The 22,286-nt window shown below is 32.2% G+C and overlaps 1 protein-coding gene across 1 annotated transcript in view; it reads right to left on the bottom strand.

Moving 5' to 3' along the window:
- LOC129231204 (uncharacterized) overlaps window positions 1-22,286 on the bottom strand; it is a 31,413-nt gene that overhangs the window by 7,244 nt on the left and 1,883 nt on the right. Inside the window, exons 3-5 of the mRNA XM_054865452.1 lie at window positions 18,050-18,196; window positions 10,745-10,859; window positions 4,964-5,111 (exon numbers count right to left, since the gene is read on the bottom strand). Of these exons, the coding sequence (XP_054721427.1) occupies window positions 4,964-5,111; window positions 10,745-10,859; window positions 18,050-18,196 (410 nt within the window). The remainder of the gene's footprint in view (window positions 1-4,963; window positions 5,112-10,744; window positions 10,860-18,049; window positions 18,197-22,286) is intronic.

Below are 22,286 nucleotides of genomic sequence, written 5' to 3'. Positions count from 1 at the left end.
ACACTCTTTCTATTCTGAACACTCATGGGACCAAACAAAAGTGTTCAGACTATGGGGGTGTTCATTATAGAGGGAGACTGGATAATGCATGTATATTTATTCTATTGCGTTTAAGGACTATGTCCAGTACTTTGCCAAGTGAGGTAGACCAGTTACTGAGATAGAGGTGCTGAATTTTGTACCAGTGGCTAGTACAGTATCTAATTCAACTTCGTAGGATCTAAACTCTACATTCAACAATAAAATATTGCAATACAGCTATTGGTACAATATATTGAGAAAAAAAAGTAATTTTTTATCTGTTTTTGCATTGTGTATTCTCATGCAAGGTACGTGTTATCATCCCAGTGAAAATGTTTCTGTGTGATTCTCAGCTGCATTTTACTTAAAAGGTCTTAAATACTACTTCATACAATCGTTGGATTCTTGAAATATAGTTCAGTGGCCGAAACTTCAGGCTCATATTGCTCAGTTGAATTACTTTATGTGATGCAGTAATATCCAGTTGAATACAGATATAATTGTTGTTTTTCCTCTCTCCATCTTCCCCCTTAATACCATTCAATCATTGTGATATAAAACTGTAAATATAGTTCAGGCTTTCCAGTTGGATTCATAGGAATTTCTGAGTGCTGAATGTGAACTTGCTCAGTATATAGAGATGTAATAATTGAACAGGATTAAAAATAACGTTCATAATACCGGGGTGCTCATATTATAGGATGTTCAAAGTACGGAGACAGCCTATGGAGATTCGGCGGGACCATCAAAATGTGTTCAGAATATTGGAGTGAGCATTAAGGAGTGTTCAGGTAGAGAGAGTCCACTGTACTTCAGCAGGGGGGGGGGGTGCTCAGGAGGTTGGCTTCATGACTCTGACTTTCTGGTTGATATTTTAATTGGGGGGGGGGTAATAATTTTACAGGCGGGTGCATCATTTCCACCAGGGAGATGAGCACCAGATGTCAGTATGGTTGTAAGCACTTGGAACAGATTACGCTACACAACAAAAAATAACTTTTTGTCTGCATCTTCATTTTAAATATTCCTACTAATTTAGGGTCGAAAAAACGAATATGTCAGTGGATTCTCTTTTTTTTTTTTTTTGTTATTTTTGTGTTCAAGATAAACAAAAGCCCACTGGAGAAAGATGAACAAAACCAGACATTGATTTGAAGGTAAGGTTAAAAAGGGAAAAAAAAAAAAACCTGAGCAATAAATGTTATAAAATAGGTCCTGTTTCATTAAACAATGTTTATTTTTCCTATAGCAGCTGTTGTTTTTGACATATTGCTGTACAAGCTTCAGTTTTGATTGCTTTTCATAGTTCAAAGGAGGATCATCTCTTTTAATAGTTAAGCATTTGGGGAGCATCAACGGAGCCCAATGACTCTGATATCTGTGTTCCATTGCAAAAAATATCTTGGTGAAACCTTTCCCTATGCGCATTGCTCATAGCTCCTGTTTTTGGGCCAAAAATCCTGGAGGAAATAAACGAAATGGACTTTCAGACACATATTTCATCAATGGTTAGAGAACTTCAGTAGGGATGTTTTTCATTATCTTCTTGTCTGCTGACTAGAAATAATTGTAATGCACCCTTAAAGACTTCCTATGTGCTTTTCTCTTTCCTGTTAAAAAGTTTTTATCAAAAGCAGTGATCATCATAATTGTGCATATTTGAAAGGCCATAAAAAGTTCTATCCTTAACCTTAGTTTTGAGATATCTTGAAAATGTCCCTCTAAGGTATTGGTAAATCATCTTTGTTCACAGCTTTCACGAAGTTCTTCCTTATTCCCAGCAGAATGAGCATGGGTGGAAGCAGAAATGAGTGGGTCTACTAGAGGCTCATTTTGGGTATTTTCCTTCCCAGAATTTAAATTTCATGAAGTCTATCTATGTTTCATGTAGTGATATTTTCTATCCCAACCAGGGGTTGAAGTTTAGAAGACAGGGGGTGCTTTTATCCACCAGGAAAAAAAGAGCATGTGTGAGATTTCACAACCCCAGTTGGCTCTGTACCTTGAAAACTAGAGTTAATCTCAACTTTTTATAGTGATTTTCGTGTTTAACGAGTCAAAATACTTTGGAAAAAGCTATTTCTGAGCCGGATGCATTTTTGGCATTGGGTAGTGTAACCGTAAAAAAACTGCAACAACCACTGGGTTTGACAACTTTAAGAGGGCTATTGATATTTATTATTACTTGGAACAAACCAAACCCGGTCAGCATTGTGAAAGCTACACAGATCCTAATCTCAGTAATATGTCGCTGCCAGATTAGGTTTGACCCATAAATTGACTAGGATCCAGCTAGCAGGACCCAGATCCTGCTGCTGGTAGCATTGGCATAAATTAGGATGGGGGCATAGGGGGGCATGTGCCCCCCTACTTTTTTTGAGCCATGGGCAGAGTTATTATTTTGCCCACCTGCTTTTTTTAAGCAAAGGATTTTTTAAAAATTGTTTGTCAAATGATTTATACCTTATTTTGAAACGACAAAAAAATATAATTTGCATATTACCAATGCAGTTGTTATAAATTATATGCGAAAGTTGTATCCTTGTCTTCAACCATCAATTAGTAATTTCAACCTATAGTTTATCTGTTTTTGAACTGCACCACAGCAGTGCTATCTGAAGCCCAGAAGAGGCTTGTGTACTTGATCCCAAAGAAATGATGAACTTCCCCTCCCTCACACTATATATAGGCATGTAATCCTAGATTACTAAATTTAGGTAGTGAACGAGGATTACATGTCCAAAAAATTAAGTGTTTTCGAAAAAGAACGGATGTATTGCATTTCCAAAGTTTCTCTTAATGCTAAATTTACTTTTAATCCTTTAACTGGCACTGACATGAATGAACAACTAACCATGTAATAGACGGGTCAAAATACAACAGTGACGCAACCAGAAAGGAGGCCCACAGAGTCCCCCAGAATGCGGAGTTGAATGTTTTTTCAAAACCTTTATTATTGATGAGAAGAAAATCTTTGGAAAACATAGTCTTTGGAAAACAAAGTGATTTTTAGAAATTAGTAGCAATGTAAGGGGAAGATCTTAATTTCTTTTAAAATAAATCTTTGGATTAAAAATGTTCAAAAGTAACAAGCTTCTTGATCAGCTATCCCCCCCCCCCTCCCCATCTTATTTCTTCTTTTTTTCTAGTTCGTCTGAAAGTAAGAAAGTGTTCAAAATACTTCTCCTTCGAAGTACCCCTCCTCCCCCCTCACACACCGAAAGCATTATGGAGCACCTTAAATTTCATTTTCAGGTCTTGAATTTCGCGAATTTTCCAGGGGAAATACCCCAACTATCGAACAACATCGAAAATTGCTTAAAATTGCGTTTTTGGAGCTTTAACTTTGAAAAATTACTGGCCTAATATTACAAAATATGGCCTTACAATTGCGTTTTTAAGACCTGAATTTCAGAAAATATTTGGGCAAGGGTCCTTATACCACCTCTCTCCAACATCATAAGCAATTAGGTTTTTTAAACTACACTTACAAAAATGTTAAGTGGAATAGCCCCTGAATGTAAAACATTGCTTTAGTTTTAGCACCATAATTTTGAAAACTTTACCAGGGAAGAGCTTCAGAACCTTTCTTCCGAAAAATGTTCAACGTTTGTCTAAAATTGATTTTTGAAACTTCAATGTTGAAAGCAGGGGGGGGGGTGGAGGAATTGAATTCAACTTATTAAACAAAATTCGATCTGGAACAGTACTTGAGCTCCATCTGTTACCCTAATGCCGATGGCCTATAATCACGTTTTTAAAGCTTCAATTTCTAGAAATTACACTGAGACCTCTGTACCGTTTGTTCCCCTAGCATTCACAAAGAAAGTCTAAAACTGTGTTTTTAAAGCTACAAGTTTCAAAATTTTTACAGAGGAGAGCCCCCGGATTCCCCTTTCTTATCAGATCTCAATCTTTCTTTTCTTTTTCGATTTGCCCTCCCCGCTTCCCCTAAAAACTTTTTTCTGGTTATGTTGCTGAAATAGAATATCAATTTGGCTCAGGGCATAGGTCACTGATAAAACAGGGTATGTACACTGTACATATTCTTCATTCCTGGGATCCTGGAAAACAACTTCGGAAGAAAGAAAAATCATTTCCAAAGTACTTCGAATTTCTATAGTCTATAGACTTACTCGCGAATTAAAACCAACGCAACTTAGAAAAAAAAATCTGTACTTTAGGATTACAAAACATAAGCACAACTGTTTGGCACCATTGATCATGTAAACTATAAACACAACAACAAAAGAGGGTCAGCATATTTTTTGGGAGAGAAGTTTCATTTTTTTTTAAACTTCTCTGGATGATTGTGCGCATTACTCTCTGTAGCTCGGTTCTGTTTAAACTGAATTACATAAATTGCATTAAAAGTTAGTATGCTTTTTTAAATTTATTCATTTATTTTTTGAAAAAGTTTTTTTTTTCATTATTTTAGTTGGATGGCAGAATATGAATGAAATAAAATTCCCTTGAAAAAAAAATTGCCCCCCCCCCCCCCCACTTCATGTGGTCAAGTTACGCCTCTGGCTGGTAGTAGTTGCATTTGTAATCCATTGAAATCATGAAATCAGCTATTAAAAATGTTTACTCATAATGAACCATTAGAGCAAAAGTGGTCTAGATCAATAAAACAAGATTTTGGAATGGTTTATAGTTTTGTACAAAAACACTACATCTGTTGCAGTTTATGAATGCTTTGGAAAATGGTTAAAATGAGATTTAGATCACTTTAAAATGAAGGAGAATGCGGTTAAAACTAATTTTTGATGTATAAAAATAAAATAAAAATTATTTTTTTTAAATATGCAAGCATGATTTCAGCTAATATATTTTCTGTAGAACAATAAGAGTAAACATTTAAAAATGCTATAATATTCATAAGAACTCAGAAAAACAACTTGTGTTAGTAAAAGGAGGGTCAAAATGTATTTCTTATTACCTTCAATGTTAACACAGTGTCATAATTTGGTAGGGTCTCATCAGCAGGAGGAGGAGCACTTGGAATTTGTCGTAGATTTTCACCACTATCCTGATAATGTGTATGTATTGCAGAATGGTGTCTGTCAAAATTATTTCTAAAATCTCGCCTATGGGGGGAAAATAACATGTTAGTATGGTGTAAGCAATTTTTACAAATCAGACACTACAATTTAGAACTTGAGTTTTACGAGTTAGATTAGACTATTTGTTCTTTGTGTGCAAGGCTTGAAGTCCAGATGATCTTTATATCTGAAATTTTAAGCATGCTAGAATACTATGCATTGAGAAACAAACAATATGTGCAATCTTCTTGAGTTCTTCCCAAATATTTGAAGCGAATAAGGGTCATTTTCCCTAAACAGCACAATTTGGACAGGGCAAGAAATGGCATTCACTGTGCCAGGGGAATGACACTTAGAGGAAATAATGCGTTTTACTGACGATATTATAATTTATGTGGGAAAAGGAAACACTACTTTTATGAAATTGAAAAAGATCCAATGTCGTGGTGTAGTATATAAAAAGTAGTTATTGTGGTTATTTGTTTCCCTTACATTTTACAGGGGAAGGACGACAGGGGAATGACAAAAATTAAAGTTAACTTATATATTGTCATAACTGCAAACAACAAATATCAATGTCGCTTAAAGTAAGGGGGAGAACTCTATACAAACAAGAGTCAATCATTCATTGAGCGATTATTACAAAATTAAATGAATTATCAAAGACAGGGTAATGACAGTCATTAAAAATACTTATCAAGATTTAACTTGAGATCACCCGAATATACTCAACACCGTGTATTTATTCAAAAAGAACTAATTAAGATTATTTCTATGATGATACCAGAATTCAAAGATTAAATTATGAGTTAATCCAACTATTACCAGGTGTGAGAAACATTCATTCCATTCCTCGACAGGGGAATGACAAAAAATCAAAGGACATTTTTTACTATTTTTTTTAAATAGTTCAAACCTTGAAAATTTTTTATTTTTCTATTTTACAACATTGCATAACACTTGTTAAGAGGTTAAACAACAATTTCTGTACAAATATGCATGGCTTCCTGAATCTTTAGAGCTGATTTTGCTTTAAGGTAGAGGTAGGAACACACAGGGGAATGACATTTTTCATGTCAAAAAATTATTTAAATGTATAATAATAATAGAATGTTTGTTTTAACTTATTTTACAAACATAAAAACATGTTGTTAAAGCATTCTAGCATCAGTTTTATTTCTATACTAGTTAGTTTGTTATTTTTGGAGCAAGGACAAGAATTTAGCAGTTTAGAGAAAATGACTCATAAGCATTAGAAAATTTTCATTGTACCTTTTAAATTGGTCATTAAAAACCTTTTTTTTTTTAATTTTTGTGTATTACTTTTGGGAGCTTTTTTGATGCATATATAGGTATCATCTTTTCTGTATGTCTTTACGATACATTTTTGGATTTCTTCCCATTTGCTCTCTGACCACTTTGATACCTGCCTGGAAGACCAATCCATAAGTGATTGGCAACATAAGGCAAAAAAATTTCGTTTAACATCTTTTTTCAGCCATCTCTTGGTCACACTATTGTCCGTGTGCTCTTATTCTGAGGGAAAACACTGCTTCCAATGCAATGAGAACAAAGGTAGGAATTGTCCTAAAAGTCCTAAAATTTTGTCCTAAAATTCCTATAGTTTCGAGTTTTGACCTAAAAATGTCATTATTTATTCCCAACTTATGCAAATAAACAAAATTTAACCTAAAAATGAATCTTTTCATGATGATTTGCCTATATTTTAGGATAAATATGTAGACCCTAAGAAAGTTTCTCTAAAGAGGAAACAGAGAAAAACCTGTGCTGCTGCTGCTTTTTTTTCTGGAGAAGGGGAGGAGGGCATGCAGTTAACCAAAACACATGCTCAATATAAAGCTGTTTGTTTTATCTACACTTCTGTAACTCTCGCAATCATTCCTCTTCTGCAAAAAATATATAAAAATAAAATAATAAAGAAAATAAAAACAGCTGTGCAGCAAATTTTGCAGAAAAAGAGAATGGGGAAAGGACTATGATCTGAAGTTCTTTATGTTTTTCCACGGTGTAAAGAAATGAAAAATATGTCAACCAGTGGGTGTGGGGGAGTATTCCCTCCTTCTCTCAAATTGCAGTTCCATGGCAGAGGGGGGGGGGTGTGAAAAGTATCATAGCTGATTGAAATATAATAAATACAATGTGTTGAGTTAGAGCCCAAATACAACCACTTGGTTAAAAAATTTATTTAGCGCAAAATTTTGATTTGTTCCCAAGTGGGAATTAACATTTACTTTTATAGTGCTTATCTTATGTGTTTTGAGCATTAATTTGTTCTTACAGGACAAAGAGTCAGTTTGCTTTCTGTTTCTGTTCAGTAAAGTTGGATTATTTCTTGCATATAATTTTTAAATTTAGTCACTAACTTTTCTCTTTAAAAATGTAAATAGAAATTTGTTTTATTAAAATGCCATGGAAAATGAAATTATCTTCCTTGTGGTAAGAAAAAGCAGACAGAAATGGATGCAAGATCAGCACATGATGCAGTGCAGAAAAGGAAGTATTTTGTTCTGTTTGAACATTGTTTCCAGTTTTAATAATCAAGGAATTTCACAGGTATCATCTCATGCTGATGCGGCAAGACAAGAGGTTGACAAGTAGCTTGAAAAATCAAGTTGTATTTTTAATTTCTTGTTTTTCATCTTTTATACTGAAAACAAATTATGACGAAGCATTCCAAAGCTTTTATTCCAAATTCACTCCAAGATAAAATCTTGAAAGGGGAGGTTTTCTTAGTTTTAGTTGAAGTAAAAAAAAATATTCATTTGCATCTTTAAATGAATACAGGATAATTTACAGGGATATTTTTGATGATTCTGAGAAAGAAAAGGGTATCAAGTTATCTGATAAAGGTTAAGTGCATAATAAATTTTGAACTTGCACCTTACTTTAAAACCCTCCTTATTAAGGATATTTTTTCATCATTCTTTGTAATTCACTTCGATGAAACAACAAGGCAAGTAAAGCAATTGGACATACATTTATCCTACTGGCATGTGGTATATACTTCTACTTCTTAATATGTCACTGTGTTCAGGAATAAAAGATTAAATGCATTTTATTCCAGTTTTCAAGATTGAATTTTAAACGTTTTATCCTCCGTTATGAAAATCAAGCTTTTAAATTATATTTAAGTTAAAAAAACTTGATTTTGTTATCTTAAAATTAATTTATTATTGTTATCAAAATTGTGTATTAAAATTTTGAAATCACCACACCGACCCCTGGATGAGATACTTGGAACGGTATCAAAGCACTTGCAACTCTTTGATGTTTGGAGGAACAGAGATGTAACTTTTAGTTGCCAAGAATAAAGACGGTACAGCATTTTGCATTTTCTGTCAAGAATACAGAGCCATCCTAAACCGGCATTTCATAAGCAGATACGAGCTGTGAGTGTGTATGTGAAAGATATTCATTGGAAAGCTGATATACGTTACATTGGTTCTTGAAATCCCAGCAATGGAAAACCTCTAGTATGGTGGGTAGCAAATTTTTAAAACTAACGAGTCAATTTCACTATTAAAGGCACCAGAACAATTTTGCAATAGTCTTGAGTTATGTAAATTTTCAATTAAAAAGATATTTTTTGAAAGTAAAATTAATTTTTTCTCTTTCTAAATTATCAGTTTCAGTAGCAAGACACATAAATATTGATAGCCAGGTAAGCATTGCCATTCAAAAGCTGCTATTTCAAGATAAAATCCAAATTCAGTTACATTTGCTAAGTGAGAATCTGTAGTTTACACTTGATCTTCTTTTAACTTGTTTGATATATTGAAATCTCTTCAGAAAAGAGTTCAATTATTTAAAAAATTGTTTTGAAAAGTTCCTTATTAACTCTAAGATTGCTTTTGCTAGGATTCTGGGAAAGAAAAGAAGTTAATGAGGTGAAGTTTCTGCTTCTAACCTGTCTTAAGAAAGAGGGTAAAATGAAATGACACCTGGTAACAACAGAATCAGTTTACTTTTTATTTCTCACGTGACTTAAATGAGAAACCAATATATGAAATTATAAATTCATTAGTCAAAGGGAGAAAACAATCTGAAGTCTGTCAAAAATATGGTTTAGTCAATTTGTTTTATTGCGAAATTCTGTAAATAAATGTTTATGTGTTTTGAGGTCTATAATCTAGTAACCTTGTTTGATAAGTATTGGTGAATTCTGGTGTAACAAAAGGACTGTTTATAAGAGAAATCAATGTATTTATGCATGCAAGCAAAAAATAAATCATATATTTCACTTACTAATCAGGAGGTGAAATAGTTTAGAATGAAAACTTAAGCTTGATGAACTTCAGAATTTATCTAACTACTTTTTTAAAGAATTAACTACTAACAGTACTTCCTGCCAAGGATGCCAAAATAAGTTTAAAAAATTAACCATACCCCAGCTTTACCAAAGTTGTGCTTAGGAATTTAAAACTTACCTATATGAATCAACCAGAGTGTAGTTCAGGCAATAGAAAACTTGAATTGTACACTTGAAGGTAGCTTTTTCTCAAATACTTTTATAAGTGTGTATATTTTTATATTTTTTTTAATGCTGTATTTTTAACTTTCCTTCACCTTGGCATATTCTTCGGTAGACTTAACATTGTGTAAAAGTTCATACATAGCATATGCCTAATTTATTTTATGTGATTGTTCCTTATCATAGCTTGCATACAGCTTGATGTTTTTGATTTAAGTAATAACGCAGCTCAATATTGCTTATATATTTAAGGAAAAGTAGGATTTCTAAGCCATGCTAAAAATCAATTTACACGTAAAATTTAAATAGTACTTTACTCCCTTTCTTTATGAAAAACTTGTACACCAATGGTGCCATCTTGTTTTAAAAAATACTTAGTTACTAAATAGAATTTTTTAAAACATATTCTTTGGCCTAAAATTTTGCACTTCCTACCATTTTCCAAGCTTAGGATTATCGTAATGTATCCAATTTTTATCACTAGTTACAATGTAATGCGAAAATCCTTTCCTCTTCAGCTGTTGAAGCAGATTTTATACATGGAAAGATTTCTCTTGGCTTCAACTAATATGGCATCCATGTATAGTGTGTGATAAACTCTGCAAGTTTAGCTAGCAGTTAACATGAGTCTTTAGGAAGTAATGCTTTCAATTGTTTGTCTTTAAACTTTTTCAGTATGCCAGAATGTTATTTATCTTCCAGATCAAAATCACTATTTTTGAAGCTTTTAAACCAATCTCACCAAGTTGTTTCAGACAGAACAAGGTTGCAGTAAGTATCTACAAGAATTCTGTGAGCTTCAACTGCAGATTTTTTTCTGAATGTTTTTTTCCAGGGAAATGCTCTTCTATTTTGGAAAACAGTTTGATAATTAAGCAATGAAAAATAAAGTTGGGACATTTTTACTACTCATACAAATAAAATATTTTGGAAATAAATTGTGTTATCAAATCATTTAATATTAGAATTTACTAGTAGCATTGTACATTTGAATTCACTCAAAAATTTATTTCCATACTAATAAGTATGAACCTATAAGCAGCAACATCCAATTACAATAGTATAAGTAGATTGTTTTCAGCAATCTAGAGTTTAAGAAACATGCCTTTGAATATTCATTTAGTAATTCTAATGCAACAGAAAGAATAAAGTAGGTTTTCAATATAAAAAAATATGAAAAATTTACCTTTTGCAAACTTGCCATGCAACCATGCAACAGCAAAGAACACCAGAAAATCCTAGACATAATCCAATTGCAGTAGGAAATAAAAGAGTTGTAGGTTTGGGGGTGTCACCTCCAACTGCAGGGAGATTAAAAACAATTTAATTTATTGAATATGAAAAAAATATTCTAAGAAATTAGTGCAACAAACAATTACTACAATTAGTAAAAACGTATCCATTTCATAAACTACATTCTAAAACATTTGCATGTTGGTATGGTGAATATATGACCACCATAAACTTTCCACTACAATACACTAAAAGCAAAGACAAAAATAGTGAGAAAAAAAAATAATACTGGAAACTACCTCTATAAATCTAACTAACTTGTATAGGGACAAAAGAGAAAACCTAAATTTTGATTAGATTAATGAACTGGGAGGAAGCAAAAAGTAGTTGTTAGGGATACCATTCTCTGTAGACTGATGTTTCATGTTGTTCCGCATGGTTCAGTTTTAGGGATATTGCTGTAAATTTTTGATATTGGAAAGCTTCATAGGAACATGAATGTTTTTGCTGTTGATGCCAAAGTTTTGGGGATTGATAATGATGAAGAACAAGAGAAATATTTTTCAGAGGACTTGTATCAGATTTCTAAATGGGTACGCGTTGTACAATGCTGGAAAATGTCAAGTGCTTCATTTAGGTCGTCACTATTATTTGTACAAGGTTCATACTCTTCCAGACAAAATGAATTTCAGGAGTTTTCAGGAGTTAAAATCAAAATTTTCAGGGGCAATAACACAACCGGTTTTTACAAGAAAACTAGTTTCATTAACATTTAATCTACTTAGCTGTCAAAATTACCATTAACCATTGCATATTTGTGGAGGGGGGAGGGGGTTGCCTCTTACATGATACTTAAGAGCAGACTCTCCCATGTTCACAATATTCAAAACTCGATTGCATGGCTAACAGCAAGCTTTGAAATGAACTTCGGGGACTTTCAAGATCCAGTTTTTGTACTTCTCATCTAGAAGCCAATTATCATTAAAAATGCATTTACCACCCGGCATATTATCAACACTAAATATATTACAAAATAGCAATAGTACTACTAATTAGCAATAAAGAAAATATGCTTAATAGCTGTTAATATAAAACCTAGCACATGCTCTTGGTTCGTTCTCTAGTGGCAGTTACGATCAGTAAACGTAATGGGCATGTTTGAATCGAACTGAGTAACCGTTTAGTTGGTTTGAAAACACCGCAAGTCTTTGCGAAAAGCACTGGGGGCTTTGTATAATATGAACATTTTGAATGGCTGCTAGCGATTCAAAATGGACGCCTAAATGCAGACGAGATGGAAATAAAATTAGTGATTGTTAAAGTTTTATTTTGAGATTGATGAAGCACTTTACTAGTAAAAATTATTTTCAGGAGGAGAGAGGAAAAATCAGAAGGTTAAAACAAAAATTCAGGAGTTTTAAGGGCCCTTAGAAGAAAAAATTAAATTTCAGGAGTTTTTCAGGAGGCATAGGAACCCTGTTTGTATTGATCTATAAGTGGGAAGAAACAGTTATTAATCAGGGTTTGAACCCATGAGAAAAAAAAATTTCAGAATGTAATTTTTTTTTAAATATTTGAAACATCACATGCAGGGCCGATCCTAGCAAGTTTGCAGCTCATGCACTACACATGGCACCCAAGAGGAAGGGCGGCCTCAGGCCGCATATAGTTCTGTGAATTAAGCAAAATTCCTCAAGAATTTTTAATAATATAACTTATAAGAAATTGAATAAATACGCTGATTTTTATTTATTTATTTATTTATTTATTTGAAAAATCAAAGTAATTCTGATTTTATGATAGCGTAGCATAGATTAGGAAAAACAGAAAGTGAGTGCCCAAATGTGCTTGAATATTCCCCACTCTCTACTTCTTGCAACATAACCACAACCAAAGATTGATTAAATCTGTTTATCATGCGTCAGTTTCGAAAATGTTCTAGGGAAGATAGCCCTCTCCCCTCGTCTTTCTTCTGATGTCAACGAAGACAGACTAAAATGCGTTTTTACGACTAGTCATCATTTTTGGAATGTATTATTTTCTTCAAAGATACCCAAAGAATATCTTGCTAGAATAAAATTTTCTTACTTTTTATAAATTCATCCATCTCCATTTTTTTTTTTTTGCCTTTGAAGCAAGGTGAATAAGCACATTAAATATTAGTCAAAAATTGCAAACTGCTCTAGAGGGGCAGCACATTTGGTTTTTGCATGCAGGCGGTCGACACCCTAGGATCGGTCCTGATCACATGTCGCATAGTCAGAATTGCATCGCAGATCTTCAGTCAAGAACTAAACCCATATTATTGAAGTTACATTAACAGATATAATTAAGATTAAAAATGAGCTTAAATATGCTTATACAGGGTTGACACTCAATTCTGGGGAAAAAATTTCCTGCATTTTCCGTGCATAAACATGCGACATAACAAATGAGCAAACACTGGTATTTGAAAAAAAAAAACTTTAATATTCTGATAATTTCATCATATAGGGAACAGAACAGATAAATAAATAAATGGAAATAAAGAAGAATTCATTGTAACAGAAATAACAGCATGATTTTTACAGCAGCTTAAAATTTAAAAAAAAGTCTTCTCTTTAACATTTATTACTTGGACCTTAAAAAATCAGAATTGGTTGCTAAAATATTGGCCACAGCAGTAATTCACTTTCCGGTGATTTTGCATGTCTTATCACGTAGGGAACATGTTTCGAAAGCGTTTTACACGTTTTTTTCTGATACCAAATCATTGTTGTCATACGGTCCAAAATGTATAGAAATCCTGCATTTCCTACCCCTCTCCTCACAGCTGAAAAATCAAAGGTCCAGTTTAGAGAAAAAATAAAAGTGGTTTTAAACATCTTCCATGTGCAGGTTTTAGAGATATCAGTTTCAAAAAATTAAAAATGGTCGAGCACACCCAACCCTCGAACCTGTATGAATTCAGATACTGAAAATGTACTCAACCCATTCCTTGCCCCGGCCAATACAGGATCGGCCGCGCAGTTTGTGTTAAAACTACCCCGGCCGATTCAGGCTCGTCACAAGAAAATGGTTCTTAACTGCCTTCAACGATCATGTGTCGTCACAGCGTTTCTAGCAGTTTTTGCTTCGGCCGAATATGCGTCGGCGATCCATCTAGGGACAGAACCCTGTCATTGCGCTTCTCTGTTGGGTTCTGGCGCTTTTAGGGGAGCGGTAATCAAGCTCTTTTCCTTAGACAAAAGGGATGTAACTTATAGTATTTCACGGAACTTGTTGTCATTTATTTTATTTTACTAAGTACTCTTGGATGGGACACGTATAATGCTTCAAATAATCAGGCATTATATTTTTATCTTTTCGTGGAAGCTTTGTTTCTTAGCATTCTGGCATTTGAACTCCTGATGAACAAGTGTGAAAATTCCTTACATATTTATCAATATTTCTATGCCTGAATAAAGCAAATAAGCAGAAATATGTTTTTCAGGGTTCATACTCGATTCAGATGAAAAAATTCCATGACTTTTCCAAGACTTTTTCATGACTTAATAAAAATTTTCACGACCTTGTTACATGAAGAGAATAGTGCTATTTAATATCTAACTTGTGTGTGCGAATATTTGGAAATGTGACTTAAATGTAAGCTAAACTTCTATGTAAATGCCACTACTTCATCAAAGAGCTTGTTTTTGATTGAAAAAACATCACTGCAAAAACTAAACTATGTCTTTTTTATATAAATTTAAGTAAAATAAAAATGCAGTGAATGCAATAGAATGATGCTAAATGTCTAATTTATTTTTTCATAAAAGGGCAGAATGATAAAGAATGGGACAAAGGTTGAATGAGTCTTTCCCATAAGTATTGATAAACTTGCTTTAAAAGTTGCTTTCTAGTGTCAACAGTGCATCTAATCATACATGTAACCTGTCGGAATATTTCGGTTCTTTAAAGTAAAGCCATTCTTCAGTACATTCATTTTTCCAAAACGGATATTTACAAAAAATCATTCAGTAGTAAATAAATCTTCTGATTCAAATGTACTTGCATACCAATTTATACATTTTCAAATGCATATAAATTAATAAGTTTTGAAATTCCAGAACATAGTATTAGATTCCTGACATTGAACGTAACATTTGGCCGCATGGATCAGTTTTGCGGGTCTTATGTTGGGCACTACTGTTTTAGAGTATTACAATTTCCCTATTTCTATATTCTATCGCCTTATTAAAGATCTTTATTTCCTAAAACCTACAACGAACTAAGAAAAATTCTGTTAAATTTAATAATAAAATTATTACGAGTGATTGAAACGTTCTCGGATGCAATTGAATTGCGTTTTTTGAGTGGGCGTGGCAAAATCAAGAACGTGTAAGTTTGCTACTACAGATTATAAAATATAAGAAGTGTTGAAAATAATGATAAATTCAAAACTAGTGATGCCTAAGCAGTAAAATCACATTGTAAAAGAAGAAGGGTGGCTGCTACAGAAGTAGATGCAATGGGATTTCAAAATTCAGATTTTTTTAATTTTTTTTTTGAGATCATTCAATTTTCAAGTTCTAACAGCTTTTATATGCAATGCTGTTAAACCATTCAAGATTTCTAATGCTTTTTAAGCTACTGTTACTTTCTCTTTGTCCAGGACATTTTTCCATGACTGAAAAAAAATTCCATGACTTTTAACAAAATATATTCATTTTCCATGACTTTTCCAGGTCTGAAATTGGTTTATTTTTTTTCCATGACTTTCCAGGATTTCCATAACCCGTACGAACTCTGGTTTTTCTTGTTATCAAAAATCCACCTTCTTACGCAAGCATCCTTAACTAAATTGTTCATAATCCTCAAATTTTATAAATTATTTTATACTATTATTTTTTTTAATTATCTTACATATCTTAACTTTGTACGAGTATGTTTTTTTTTTATTATAATGTGTTTATTACGCTTTTTATTTATTTGTACACTATTATTATTTTTTATTATTTATTTTTGAATCATGATATTTTGAAACGTAAATTATATCTCTTTATATTTGCGGCACCCTTTTTAGTGATACGGTTTTGAATATTTTTTATTTCACAAATTAAAAAAAATATGACGACCGCATTGACTATACATAAAAGTTGACCATGCAAAACATAAAATAGATACGACAGTACAAATGAAATGATAATATCTTGAGTTCTTTTGTTGCACGCTTTACTGATACGAAACGAAACATTCCTTTTCTCCTTTCTTTTTCAGATTTTATTTATTGCCTTAAAATAGCTAAAATGTTTTAATTGCACCTTGTTTTATGAGATTTTAAAAATAGAAATAAAATATTTGGTTTCTTTTCAATAATCAATTTGCCTTAATTAGTAAATAATCCTATGACACTAACTAAAATTTATCCCAGTATGTTTTAAAAAAGATTTAAAATCTGGCTTGATTTCAAGCAAGATTTCCTTTTTTTTCCTTTCTGATCTAAACTGTTTTATTGTAAGAAAATAATGTGGAAGGGTTGACCACAAAACACTAAAACCTTCTGACCATTCTTTGAATGGAACTAACTTGCTCGGATGTTTGCGAAGAGGGTCCTTGGGGAATACAGACCTCCCACTCGGTCCAGTTATTCCTCTCTCAGCTGAGGGCTTTTAGTTGCATGTACTAAAGTATCCTTTAGGGAAATAGGGGATTAGCCGCAAGTTTTGATCTTTTGTGATCATTTATCTTTAAAATACTTCCCACGCTTGAGCAACTGATATCTGGGCATTCAGAAGGGATTTAAAAGTCATCGGAATTATGACAAAAGAACCGACCATAGTCTTGCCATCAAAGGGATGTCTCTGTGTTTATTGGTCGTTTTGAAGTGTCAAAATGTATCAAAAAGCACCGAAGAATACTTTTTATCCTCTTAGAAAATCATTCCCACAGTTAAAGCTTTTTTGTCCATTCAATTCCCTTGCTCACAGGTTGGATCGATTAGTCAATTGTTTGAAGAATGTTTTGTTGAGGCCTTTTGAAAGATAGATCATCTTACATTTAGCAGTAAAAGAAAAAAAAGATATACTGAGATAAAAGCAAAAATAAAAATAAATCAATAAAATAATTAGTGTTATGAAAATACTTGCTTTTCGTCCTATCCTCTATTGTTTATTATTTTCTTGTTATGTACTGTGTAAATGTATGAATATTTCAGCACATATTAGCAACCTTGTATTTTATTGCACTATTTAATTCAGTGCTTAAAAACTAATAAAGCGAAGCGATTTTCGAATGCAAACTGAACAGCAAAAACAACATTAAAATCCCGATAGCAAAATGGGGAGAAAAGTGCTATTACAACGTAGCAAAAAGCAACTCCGTTCATTATCTGCGGCATGCATGTTAAGGGTTTTCGGGCTGGTCATGGAATGGGCTAAATTTCAATCTTGTTTAAATTTCAATGTGAGTAATAGTACATTTGTAAATTACACTTTGAAAATCATGTTAAAAAGAATGATGTTATTTAATGCCTAAAAAGGCTGAAATTATTATAAAAACCAGTTTTTAGAGTAATAAGTGTTTTTTAGTTCCAACTAGGGAAATATTCAGGTTTAAAGAAATCTACTTTGAAGATATTCACTTCATGCAGTAGTCTGGAACGGATTAATCGCAATAAACGAGGGTTGACTGTAATTTCATTTGTTATCTTATGAACCAACAAAATGTTAGGAATTGGATGTTTAAAAATCTTTAATAGAAATAAATAGCTAATGCTAAAGTTAACTTTTGCATGCAGAAAACTAAATAATTTATTTTCCCAAGTGGTTGCAAGCTAAAAGCACTGGATTTTAACAATGGACAAGAAAAAAAAAAGAACTTCAGTAGCATTAATCTTACAGTACTCAAGTTACTTTTCACTTAAAATTCAAAATTCCTAAACACACATTTTTGCAACAAATCCTGCTCAATGCACAAACTTTGTATCTGCTCTGCAAGAACCACTATAAACATCCCACTATATGGCATTAATATTGTACAAGGGCTACCAGATTTACAAAAATTATCAAACATTGGCACAAAATTTGCATACAAAATTGTGCTAAAATTCAAATATTACCAGGGGGAGGGGGGTAATACATCTTACACCCTCAATGCATTTTAACTATGGATAAACTACATCAAGATTGGTAAAAACACAAAAAATATGCATTAAATACAATTACTATGTTTTTAAGACATGAATTCTGTATGAATTTAAAATGACTCAAATTGTCTTATAACTGAGAAAAATACAAACCTTTATCACAAATCTTTTTAAAAGCATTGTAGGCATACCCAGAGTGGCATTCACATATGCTTCTATAAGGCAGTTGAGTACAGTAAGAGTTGGGATCATAATAAGAGCACTCTTCAGAATAATCACATCTTTCACTATATTGCTTTCCTTTAAATATACAAAATTAGGGTAAAAATATAACTAGCATGGTAAAAATCTCAATCTATCATTAATGGCAAAACACAATCTGAAATAATACATCATGTTTCAAGAAATTTACATAAAACTAGCAGCCGGGGCTGGCTTTGCACTGTTTACCTCGAAAATAAAATTTAGGTTAATGAGACGTGTTCAACCATCAGACTTGAACAAAAAAAAAAAAAAAAAAAAACGGCAAAATTCTCAATAGATCACAGAAAAATAACCAAAAAGGAAAATTTTTAAACCCCCTCATTACAGAAAAATTCTCAAAACAAAAGCAAAAGCTTCATTTGTTCAGTCGAGAAAGAAATGGCAACAGATCTTTCTTTTTCATCTCAATGATTTCTTTCATGCTAATTAAAGATGAGCTTGCAGCAGACCATAAATTTCTGATTTAAAATTGATGTTCCTTTACTTAGAAAAGCAAGTAACTTTTTTCCTAGTGATTTTAGAGCATTGGTGTTTCTGAAATTCAAAGGAACTTAAGGGGTATTTTTTGTGGGCTTTTGAATGAGACCGAAATGAGGACAATCCGCTACTTTTTTAGGGCAGAAACAGTAATTTAATGGGCAATTCCATGGTGTCGTAAAAAATGAAGAAAAATTTCTCAGTTTTAATTCTATTTACCAAATATAAACTGATCCAAAATGATTAAATTTATTTATAAGATACTTACTTTGTCCCACTGAATGAAAAATCATGTTAGTTTTTCAAAACTGATTCCTAAAGTGTAAATTTAAAAAATTTAAAGAGTTGATGTCGGATGTAAACATACAAATAGTAAAATTGATGGTTCACTTAAAAATTTTTTAAGTCTGTGAATTGGATTACATTTTTATTTTAAAAACAGCTTAATTCTTAAGTACACTTATGATTGAAGCATATTTCACAATTTTCAAATGATATTATAAAAAAAAAATTTAAAAAATATTATCTTGGAGTCGGACATAAATTTTCGGTGTTGGACGTAAATTGTTCATGTTGAATGTAAACAATTGCTCTTAAATGTAAATACAAAACAATGATTACAGTTACAAATATGTAAATTACAGGTTAAATATACTGAAGCAACATTTACGAAGTAAATTCAGAAGTAGGGTTGGTTGGGGGAAGTGGGTCACCCCCCTAAAATTGAAAAAAGCATAAGGTTTTTATGCTTTTTTAGTCAAAACAAAAAAAAATCTGAAAAATATTTTTTGGCGAGTTCAAGCAACATTTTTCAAAGAAGTGTTTCCCGGTTAGCTTTTATTATTTTTTTATGATCATTAAACCTTCATGTACAGTTTTACTTAAAGTGCATACTACAACCAGAATTTTTGAATGAAATATTATTAATAACTGTTTTAGAAGAGGGGGTCCTACTGATCCGTGAAATTTCGTCATAAGAGGTCCCCTAACTAATGGGTAAGTGGTTCCTCCATAACAGTGAGGATTTGAAAATCAAAATATTTGTATTAGTGAAATACAAGACAACTATGATGATTTAGTAGGAACTGATAGTTCAGCTACAAAAACAGCTAAATATGGTCATTAATTATTTGGGAAACTTATGTCAAAGAAAACCATTAAGATTTATGTAGGACTAATGTTGATAATGGTTCTTCCTTTGCCAACTTTACATAGACGCAGTCATTTAGTGTTTCCAATTTCTTCTTTAACTTATAATTTTGGCTAATTTGCCAAAATTGATCTTAATCAACTGCATTACATTCATTCAACACACCTTTATATACACGAACTGTGCTCATAAAGGGTACCACAGTACCGAACCTTTTATCCGGGAACCAAAAAACCGGCAACCTTTTGCCGATTTTCCCGCCATTTTTTGAAAATATTCATTTTTGGCAATTTTTGAAAAACTAAGCATTTTTTAAAAATAACTAAAAGAAAATGCATGGTTTCTTAATAAATACCATATTACTCATCTATAACCAGGGAAAATGTTTACAAAAATGAACTTCAAAGGGTTGTCTTTAACGTAGGGAAAATTTTCTGGAATATTTTCTTGAACTAAAAAGTACACACGTAAGTCTGAAATGTTTGTGTTTTATTCCAACTGAAAACTAAAGAAATGAATATTGTCACATTATAATGCAATACTTTATTGAATGGCCTTTAATTAAAACCGTTTAGAGCGGAAGTGCCGTCGCAAAAGCCTGTGAAACGCCGCGATTCTAGAATTTTCCGCATAGCTGATGGTGGGATCTAGAAATCGTTAAACGCAAGACTGTAATAAGGCTGCAGGAAATCATAAATTAAATTTCAATTGGTATTAATTAATGGCAAAAGCAATAGTTATCAATAATCGCTAACCTTTACAAAAAGTGAAATTAAAAAAAAAATGTGTTCATGAAAACAAATTCTCTCATACACTATAGTAGAAGAATCGCACATTTAAGTTCAAAAACTTGTTTCTTGCCCTTCCCTTCATTCTCTTTTATTTTAAAACATCGAAAATTGATGTTTTTCTTTCCTTTTCAAAATGAATGTGAGGGTCTCAGGTCTCATTAAATAACTTAAGGTTTTTGGTGTTTAAATTATTCTCTCACTACTAGTTTTGGTATAGATGTGATATACCCCCTCCCATTTGGCGACATCCTATTTTTTACACAAAATTGAAATATTTTTCTCACCAATGAGGCAATAACTTTTTAATCATGGCATCCCTGGCTAAACTAACCTGTATTTGGCAACCCAAAGGCAATCTTAGATCTGTTCAAACTTGTTTACTTGTTAGCGGCCCACGTTATATAGATTCCTGTTTTTTCGTGCAAGATACCTTATAGGAGAGCTTATTTTGTGTCGGTTTAGATTCAGCAATTGTGTTTTAATGAATAAATATAGGAAAATGCCAGTTTCTTTAAACTTGAACGATAATTAAAAGTAAACTTCAACTTGGTGTGTATCTGTTAGGTGTCATTACTGTTTTGTTCCAGACTGAGTGTGAGGATTTATACCATAAAAAGGTAAATTCTTTTTTCTAGGATTAAAAAAAAACTCTCACTTCCAAAATTCTTTGTTTTTACGAAATCTTTTGAGGGTTTCAATATTTATAAGCATTTCTGAACTGTTTTCTTCTCATTTTAATACGTATTACTATTTATTATAGTAGTTTAAGTTTTATAAACAATTAGCCAAAAGCTCTTTTTAGCTATCCAGAAAACCGGGAAATTCAGTTATCAGGAATAGTTATGGTCCCGAACTTCCCGGATAATTGGTTCTCTACTGTACTTACTCTATTCAACCCTATATGTAGTATATATAGTGAATTCACTAAGTTGTTTTTTATGCATGTTTTGCTTTAACTTTGAAATTAAAGGCAAAAATAAGAGAAACATAGTTGAAAACATATGCTGTTTAAAGGAATGTAACAGTGTCGGACTTAAAAATTTTTTTACGTCCGACACCTAGATTTTAATAAAAAATATTCACTTGTGACAAAATTAAAATAGGTTACATCAATGAGATTGAAAATCTTGCTTTGTACCCAAAAATACATGTATGTAGCTTTAAAATTATTGGCTCCACATAATTAATTGTACATTTTGGTGTTGGACATAAAACACTTGATATACCCCAGAGGAATTCTTTAATAAATCAAAATGAATTATATTTTGACCCATTTTTGCAACATCACCAGCAATACATTGTATCTTTAAATGGTTATTTATCTCAATTCATAATATTGGTATGTATTTTTTAGAAAAAATAGAACTTCTTTGAGAGTCAACAAATATGGTTTGAAAATACTCAAGATGTTGAGTTAGTTTTACTTAGTTTAACCTCCTGTAACTTATTTATAACTGAAGTCATCAAATTTTAGACAGGCATTTCAAAATATACAACTCATTACTTTGAAAATGATACCTTATTTGTTTAGAAATTTTAATTTTGAAAATTTGATCATCTGGTTTACCTTATCATGGAATTGCCATAATGCTATTTTTGGGTCCTAAAATTAGATTTGAACATATGGGTTCCTTTGAGACGTTCGAAAATTGCCTACGTTCCTTCTCGGGTGCCCAAGCACCTCCTTGCCAAATTTGGTCTAGATCCG

Source organism: Uloborus diversus, chromosome 10 (assembly GCF_026930045.1).
Source record: "Uloborus diversus isolate 005 chromosome 10, Udiv.v.3.1, whole genome shotgun sequence".
Classification (NCBI taxonomy): domain Eukaryota; kingdom Metazoa; phylum Arthropoda; class Arachnida; order Araneae; family Uloboridae; genus Uloborus; species Uloborus diversus.
The sequence above is the reverse complement of the archived record's forward strand: the minus strand, read 5'-3'. Positions and strand labels throughout refer to the sequence as shown.